Below are 8883 nucleotides of genomic sequence, written 5' to 3'. Positions count from 1 at the left end.
AAGATGAGGTTTGAGGTGATCAGTACTGGCAGTTTTGCAATCATGTGCTTAGAGAGTAGGAATCTCTCCCTTCCCTTTCCCCCCCCCCTCACCCCAACTTTTGTAGAAATGCTTCCCATCATCCTTCTCTTTTGACAATAACATCCTGGGCATGTTTTCCTTCAGTCATACAAATGGAGTGATACTAATCATGGCCAAAAGATTGTGCTCTTCAACAAATAGCATTGGATCCTGGGGGGAGGGGATAGGAAGGGAAGGGAAGGGAGGGCAGGGCAGGGCAGAAGTAATGGAGCTGTAAGGCCAGATTGCAGGTGTTGAACCACTGTGTTTTTATCCATCTTTTACAATTGTTGTTGTTGTTATCAGCACTCGGGTTTGAATCTGGTCTAGAAAGTGCACAGAGAATACTTTAACGGCTTTCTTGGTGGTTGTAAGAAAACAGTTGTTTAAGCAATGTTCCTTCCCTAATGGCAGCTGGCCAAGATACACAGCAAAGCATTCTGGTTCTGCCAGTCTCACACATAAGCAGAGTCACTAGACTGAGTCCTGCCAAAGTTAGGCACACTCATGCGTGGCAGGTCCTTGTTCCTGATTTCGTATATTGATTTCCGTTTAGCTTGTGCTCCTCTCACAGCCATTTTGATCTTTCTCCAACCTAAGTGGTTCAGTTCAGCTAAGTTGAGCACCACACAAATGCCACTCACGGCAAACATGAAGACCAAGAAAACTGTCTTTTCAGTGGGCCTGGAGACATAGCACTCGACTTCCTTAATGCAGGGGTATCTGTCGCATTCATACATGGAAGGGACATTGAATCCATACAGAAAATATTGTCCAACCAGGAACCCAATCTCCAGGGCATTTCTGAAGACCACCTGAATGATATAAAATCTAGAGATGCCTTCTTGGCGCCTCATCTTTGACTTTGAGGTTCTTATGGCTGGATTGGGAATTTCCTTCACTTCCAAGCAATCAGGCTCTGCTTCCTTGGTGGAGTTTTCAGTGTTTTGCAGCACCCCATTGACAATGGTGTTCTTGATTTTCTTACTGTCATCCCGCTTCATGGAGTCCTGATCTCGATCCAAGGCAAGGAAAACAGTAGAATACCTCATTTCCCTCTGCTTGGCAGACTGATGAACTGAGTACGTTATAAAACAGAGACTAGGAGTGCACACCATGATGATTTGAAATACCCAATATCTAATGTGAGAAATAGGAAATGCTTGGTCATAACATGCCTGGTTGCAGCCTGGCTGCAAGGTGTTGCACACAAACATAGTCTGCTCATCGTCATACACAGTTTCACCTACAATCGCCACAATAAGAATCCTGAAGATCACCACCACGGTCAGCAGAATCCTATAAAACAAAGGTTGGGTGAATGCACATGTATAGGGTTGGAGTGGAATTTAAAACAACAACAACACAGAATTCATTGGGCACTGTCTACATTGTCATATTGTGACTAAGGACCAAGGAGGCCTTCAGCCCTCAGTCATAAAAGCTCAGTGAATGGCCCTGGGCTAGTTTGTTCCTCCCAGCCTATTTCACTCTTTCAAGAGTAAAAAATGGAGAAGAAGATGGTATGTGCACTGCTTTCAGTTTCTGGAGGAAAGGTTGAGTATACATCTAATAAACACATAAATAATATTTGAGGACCTAACCTTAATGCTATGAACATTGGTGCATTTATTATAGTTGTTTCTATTGTTTGGTTTTGCTTTTTTTAACTGTTTCTCTGGCCACTTTTTAATATTGTTAATATGACATACACATTTATTAAAACATCATTCATCCATGCAATTCCTACGTTTTTGAGTTGAATGAATGAAATGATTTCCTGGCTGTTTTCATTGCAGTTAAGCAGAACTGTCCAGTGCTGAATTTGTATGGCACTCACCCACAAAGAACTTCATAGCTTTTGTTGAATGGTTTGATTTTATGAAACAATGCACTTCTCTCTAGGGACATTTACAGCAAGTAGGAAAAACCTACTTCCTCGGTCTCTGAGAGTACACAAAGCTTAATTCTATTAACAAAGGACAAAGTCTATAACAGCGGTCACTTGAGAAGCACTTTCTCCCTCCCCTTCCCCTTCCTGAGCCTCTGCTGCGGTACAACAGAAGTTGATCAATTAAAAAAGAAAGTGAAATGAAAACCAGCAGTGCATCTCCCATTTTCCTATGGTTTGCAATATATTGATCAACCATTACAAATCGTAACTGAGAAGAGAGGCAAATCAGAGGCAAGGAGGCTGCTTGCCCTTACTTTACCCTTGTTGCTATTATTACTATTATTTGCACACTGCAATCACCAGCTAGATTAGAGATTACTCTTGGGACTTAAAAATAAATAAATCTACCCAAAAATATATCCCATCCATATTTTTTTTTCATTAAATATTAATTCAAGAACCTTTGTTTATGAGCACACGAATGGGAGCGAAAACTGAGAAGTAGATTGTACAGAACTTAAAAAGTCTCCCGTGAACTCTGCAATAAAATACAGAAATGAAGGCATGTGAGAAGTGGGAAATGCCAGTCCTGTGCAGCAGGCAAGCAAGTTTTATTGAACAAATATTTGAGGACAAGGAAGGAGGGAAGAAGGGTCAGACAAGGTGTCCCGTTCAGGCTGCAGCCTTGCAGCTCCCTTCCTCGAGGGGAGGAAAAAAACAACCACCACAATCCCTTAAGAGACTTTTCTTCCAAATTCCTGCCTTCGGAATTGGAGAAATGACAGCCAAGCAGACACTTCCGAAATGAGTTTACAGCCTCCGCCGCAGCTTTGCTGAAAATCAGCTGGTCAAGCGGGCAAAGGGAACTCCGGAAAAGGGAAGGGAAAGGAAGAGGGGGGGGGAGAAGATCCCAAACTGGCCGGCTGGGAGGCTGTGGATCGGGCTTACCTCCCTATCATAGTAGAGTGCTGCTGGACAGCGGCTTCGAGGAGTCTCTCTAGGATGGTCCATTCCCCCATCGCGGTTCATCTGGAGGGGAAAGCTCGGCGGCGGCGGCACCAGCGACCTCACCAGAGCGGCCGAGAAGCACCAGCCTGAGCCGGGCCTCCTTGTCCTGCGAGTCGAAGCCCCGACCCCCGGGGGGCGGGCTGCTTGCAAGGCAGGGCGGCGGCTCCGGGGAGCCAGCTTAGACGGCGATCGCCTTCCGTGTCTCTCTGCCTGCCTGCCCGCCGCCTTTAAGTAGGCTCTGCTTGCGTCACGGCCAGGTTGGAGGGGAGCAACTAAGCGGCGGCGCCACAAGCTGCAAGGGATCGCCGCCTCCCCCGCCGCCAGGTTGCCAAAGGTTCCGGCGCGAAGGGGCAATTCTGGTCCCCCACTCCGTCCAGGTGCCACTTTGCGGAGGGGCCACCGGCATCCAGGCAGGTAAGGGCGAGATCGGAGGTACCCCCCCGCCCCCAGCCCGTTAGCATCCTCGCGGCTGGATCCATTTGCCTCGAGTCCTTGTGGCTGGGCCTTCGGCGGGCTCTTGTGAAGAGAAAGGCCTTTCCTTGCCCCGGGCTAGCCGGGTCTGGGTGTGAAAGAAGGCACGAGAGTGTCGGGCGTGCTGGAGACCAACAGTGGGGAGAATCGAGATGACTTCCTCCGAACCTACAAAGCAACGTCTGTTTGATCCGATCCTCGTGCAGAAAGGTTCGGTGAAGATGAACAGAGCAGGTCGCCAAAGCAGCTCCTGCTTTGAAGAGAAATTGCCCTTGTTTGAGAAATGCCTTTGTGGTAGGTGAATCCTTCCCTAAGAAGGCACCCTTTCCCGGTGCTTTATTTCTCTTCACCTCCACTCAGAGCTTCAAGGTAAGACGAGGAGACCTTAGCATAAGATTAGTAGAGGGAGGAAAGGGCCGGTATAAGCAATTGGACTGAGTTGCATATTTTAGCACTCTTGGCAACTGCTGACCCTTCTGCACCACTGGGAAGGGGAGGGTTGGGCAGAAAGGATTATCAATTCCTTTCTGTGGTGTGTGTGTGTGTGACAGAGAGAGATGGGGAGGGGCTGTTCTTAAGACACCCATCTAATCAAATGATGTTCTTATCGAAGGGGCTTGTTTCACGTGCCACACGTTATATCACGTTCTTCGAAATGTGATGGTCATCCTGCTGGGTTTGGGACGTTGCCACGGATTTGCCATCAAGCTCCTGGAGGAAACTCCTGAGATGCCACCGGGTTCACAAGCATCCACAGAAGGGGTCCAAATGATGTCAGAATGGCAGCTGCATCTCCACACTTTTGGAGCCTTGTCTCTTTTTCATATGCATTCTATATACCCAGCCAAGGGAGAAAACATGTATGGCTTCACCAACAGCATGTGGCCAAGCAACTCTCCAAAATTGGGAATCAGCCCAGAAGCACCATGAAGTGGCTTGTAATGTCATCTTCTAAAATCAAGATTTCTAATATATTACAAAATTGGTGGAGCTGTATTTCTAGGGCAGCACATCTCCTCTCGATGTACATTTTTAAAAAAATTTTGATAAAATTGTAACACATGGATTTCAAAACAGTTTTTGCAGATGTGTGTATCAGTTACCAGTAAGAGAGTCGTGGCAAGCTGTAACGTCTACTGTGTCAACACTCAGCGGCAAACCCGAGTGTGATGCTGAGAAATGTATGAAGTCAACCAATGAGTCATTGCTCAATGTTCTGTTTCACAGTTCAAGCTGGCACTTTGCTCTGTCTTCCCTACTGAATGTACACGTCGTTCTGACAGCACAAAAATGAAGCCATGGATGCAGCTGCAGTAAGCACAAAGGAATCAGGCAAATCTGTCTTGGCTGCATGATATGTGGCATTTCAGTCTAATTCTTGACTTTGGATATTAAACATGACCTGGCATTGTAATTTCACAGCTCTGGGTTTTAATGTACACTAATTATACAGCAACATGGATAACCATCAAAATGCCATGGGCACCAAGCTAGATGGTATAAATATCCCAGAGAAGAATGACCCTGAAGCTTTGAAGAAGGAAGCACGCAGAAAGTTGCTTAGCAGTTTTCTAGTTGGCTGCCCTTGCGTTTCAGTGAATGTGGCTGAATGTCTTCTGATGACAATCCTGAAAGATAAACTGCAGAGGTGAGGAAGTAAATCAGAAGCAGGCCTGTTTTACGGCAACTGTACTCAACTCCTTTCTTCACTGAAGATGTTATACTGTAATAATTTTCTGAATTCCTTTTTAATTAGGGAGAAAAATGAAACAAAATTGTTTCAGCTCCCTAGGAACTGTCATTTGTAGCTGCATACCCATTGTTGCAGACAATGAAGACTTTGTATCTTGTAATAATTAAAGAATATAAAAACATATCTTTCAGTACTAAAACAATATATTTAATGGCTGCCTGGAAGTAATATTCAGCTTGTTGAAGTATGTTGCACAATATTTCAGACTGATAATTTTCAAATAGAAAAGTATGCTGGGGGAAAAAGAGGTCACATATTATCTGCTGCCACTGGACACTGTTGTGGTGCAGGTCAGTGAACAATAATAAGTATTTGCTTTATACAAACCACTTTTCAAAATGCAGGTATGACCACAATTGAGCACAAAATTTCAATTGCTCTGCAAGACAATTGTTAAGTGAGTTTTGCCCAGGGATGCTATTCAGCAGGTTCTGACAGGTTCTGGAGAACTGATAGCGGAAATGTTGAGTAGTTCAGAGAACCAGCAAATACCACCTCTGGCTGGCCCAAGAGTGAGGTGGGAATGGAGATTTTGCAATATCCTTCCCTTGGAGTAGGGTGGGAATGGAGATTTTGCAGTATCCGTCCCCTACCATGCCCACCAAGCCATGCCCACAGAACCGGTAGTAAAAAATTTGGATTTCACCACTGGTTTTGCCCCATTTTATGACCTTTCTTGCCACAGTTGTTAAGGGAATCACTGCAGTTGTTAAATTAGGAACATGGTTACTAAATGAATCTGGTTTCCCTATTAATTTTGCTTGTCAGAAGTTGATCACATGACCTGGGACACTGCAACCATCATAAATACATGTCAGTTGCCAAGTGTCCAAATTTTGATCATGTGAGCATGAGAATGCTGCAATGGTCATAAGTGTGTCACTTTTTTCAGTGCCATTCGAACTTTGAACAGTCATTAAACAAAAGATTGTAAGTCAAGGACTATCCCTAAAAGATGGATTCCCAAGCACTATATACCTATAGTACCAACTGCAGATCATCTATAGATCACACATAATGAGGATTCACACCAACTCTGGTTTAGAATAGGCATTGCTATGCTAATCCCTCTTCCACTGTTACCTTTTAATCTCTGAATTATGAACAAATTGTTTTCATTTCCTTAGGAATACAATACACAAAAAAATAGAGCTAAACTGCAAATTGTTGGATTTAAAATAACAGCCTGGAAATAAATATGAGACATGGAGCAAAAGAAAGCATCTCGAAGGTCTTCTGGAGAATTGATGAATGTATAGTTTTTCAGACTGTTTTTTAGTCTGCTGTTCAGACTCTGTCCTTCGTTGAATGGGACATTTTTGTTACTACAGTTGCCCTATTTCTTATTTACCACACTACAAAATTAATGGTGGTGTTATTTTCTATAGTTTACAAGGAATTAGTACTTAATAAAGGTGCAATAGTTTTGGCATTTAAAAAAAGGCAAAACTAATTCATTAAAAAAACATAAAATGTTATTTAATATCTACACAAAGCCATTAAGTGATACTATTCAGTGGCTGAGGTATGAAATATCAATGAGTAGAAGGAACCCAGTTGTATCTCTGTATCCCAAATAGGCATGAATAATGGTAGAAGTCTAGACCCAGTGACACAGGGCTGTAAAAATCTGGATCAATAGCAACAATGAGATTTAAATTTTAAAAAAATAAGAAATTGTTATTATTTCTTAAGCACCATTGCCCAGGGGATGCCCAGTTGGGGATTCCTTTCATGTCCCTGTTAAATGCCCACTAAAGTGACACCTATTTATCTGACTGACATTAACTCTAGATAGGGTTTTGTGCCCACAGAATAAACTGATCTATAATCTTGGGTTCTCTTAGACCAATAGCTTTTGCTGAAACAATACATGGAAACTGCATCAAGGACACCTTTGATTACTTTTGACTTCTGTGTCATTACAGCTATTCCTAGTACATTCTCCTTTTCTTATCTTGATTGGACTATTATAAGTGTACGTGGGACATGCCCTTGTCTGGGCATGTCCCATGTACAGCTGGTAGAAAATGCAACTTCCTGTGGAGTAATGAGCATGCCCTGATATTGTCATGTAACAGTCTGCATTATTTTATGGTTGTTTATGGGTGAAGTTCAAGGTGCTAATAAGTTATAAACCACTAAAACTCACCTAATCTTTAGCTGTGCAGAATAGTGCATTTTAGGGTAATGATTTTGAAACCAACGTACCTCAAATGAGTTAACTTATAGAATGCGTTCCAAATTTGGAACCCCGTGACTCCGGTGGAATTGGAATTGGGCATATTTTATAAAACATTTTATAACATAATACAAAATGTCACAAAACATTTCCTGTGCTCAATTGCTGATGTTTTACTATGCTGTAAAATTCAACATGGGCCATTTTCAAGGCAGATACATCTCTGAATAGCTCCCTGATTTTTTTTGAAAAGTTTCCCCTGAAAGCACTACCTTAGTTCTGCCATTGTTGAAGGCATCGAGGAATCTGGTAATTCATATCTCTGAAATGATGACCTAACAGATCATGGGTTGTCTAGTAACCTTATAATGCTCTACAAGCCTGCCACTAAGGAATTTGTGAGACTATTTGCTCCAAACAAAATGTGTCCACCAAGCAATGCTGGTAGACAGTGCATAATAAGAGTCCTGCTTTCCATGAACAATTGTGGAGGAAACATTCGTTGCCAGAGTTCCTTCCTGTGAAATCATCACCCACAACCTTTTTAACATACAGAAAGCTTATTCACATATGGGTGTTTAAGTGGGCATTTGGGGATTGAATGGTCTGGTGAAATATGCATGTGTGGGCCGGGGGTACTACTTCTTCCTGTTTTATTGCTATTGTGCCATTGATTTCGTTGTGATACACAATGTGTATGTGTGTGTTTGTGTATGTACACACATACACATATATATATTATAAAACTTTTGTAAGTTGCTTAGGTTCACTTGATTGAAGTGACATTAAAGCATTTGTGACACATGGAATATAAGCTAGATCTTTTTAAAATGTTTCTTTGGGTAGATGGACAGTTATGAGCATTTGTTTAATTGATAAATAAATGTTTTTATTTGTATTTACCATGCTATTAAAAACTGCCCTGCATAAAAGAAATACATCTCTGTGCATATCAAATCTGCTTACGCAGTATCCTTACCACAGGTAACTTGCAAGGTATGTCCTGTGTTCTGGTTTTAATATAGAGAGTGGCATTTATTTCATTATAAAACAAGGACAATTCAGATTGCTTGTCAGGAATGATAGGTCAACTTGACTAGAGGCCCTTCTCCATGTACATCTAACCATGACACAAAATATTGTGTTCTCTCAGTCTTAAATCATCCTTAGCTATATGGACATTAATGTAGAATTGTCTTCCTTATTTTGACACTGTCCAAAGATAGCCTCAAAATGTATAAACCAGTGGTGAAATTCAATTTTTTTTACTACCGGTTCTGTGGGCATGGCTTGGTGGGTGTGGTGTGGCTTGGTGGGCATGGCAGGGTAAGGATACTGCAAAATCCCCATTCCCTCTCCACTCCTGGGGGAAGGATATTGCAAAATCTCCATTCCCACCCCACTCTGAGGTCAGCCAGAGGTGGTATTTTGCTGGTTTTCTGAACGACTCAAAATTTCCGCTACCTATTCTCCAGAACCTGTCAGAACCTGCTGAATAGCACCCCTGGTATAAAC

The 8883-nt window shown here is 42.6% G+C and overlaps 1 protein-coding gene across 1 annotated transcript; it reads right to left on the bottom strand.

The window, feature by feature from the left end:
• Window positions 1-515: 515 nt before the first annotated feature.
• Window positions 516-2973, bottom strand: GJD2 (gap junction protein delta 2). The gene is made up of 2 exons (XM_070931354.1): window positions 2903-2973; window positions 516-1359 (listed from the first exon to the last, which is right to left on the bottom strand). The coding sequence occupies exons 1-2, from the start codon at window positions 2971-2973 to the stop codon at window positions 516-518; spliced, it is 915 nt and encodes a 304-aa protein (XP_070787455.1).
• Window positions 2974-8883: the final 5910 nt, after the last annotated feature.

This window comes from Pituophis catenifer, unplaced genomic scaffold, assembly GCF_029215685.1.
Source record: "Pituophis catenifer annectens isolate HBS135680 unplaced genomic scaffold, rPitCat1.0.hap2 SCAF_1, whole genome shotgun sequence".
NCBI lineage: Eukaryota > Metazoa > Chordata > Lepidosauria > Squamata > Colubridae > Pituophis > Pituophis catenifer.
Note: the sequence above shows the minus strand (reverse complement) of the source record. Positions and strands in the feature narration are given on the sequence as shown.

Coding starts and splice junctions, on each gene's coding strand:
- GJD2 (XM_070931354.1), bottom strand. CDS start 2,973: ATGGGGGAATGGACCATCCTAGAGAGACTCCTCGAAGCCGCTGTCCAG. Junction 1,360..2,902: donor CACTCTACTATGATAGGGAG/GTAAGCCCGATC, acceptor TTTGTTTTATAG/GATTCTGCTGACCGTGGTGG.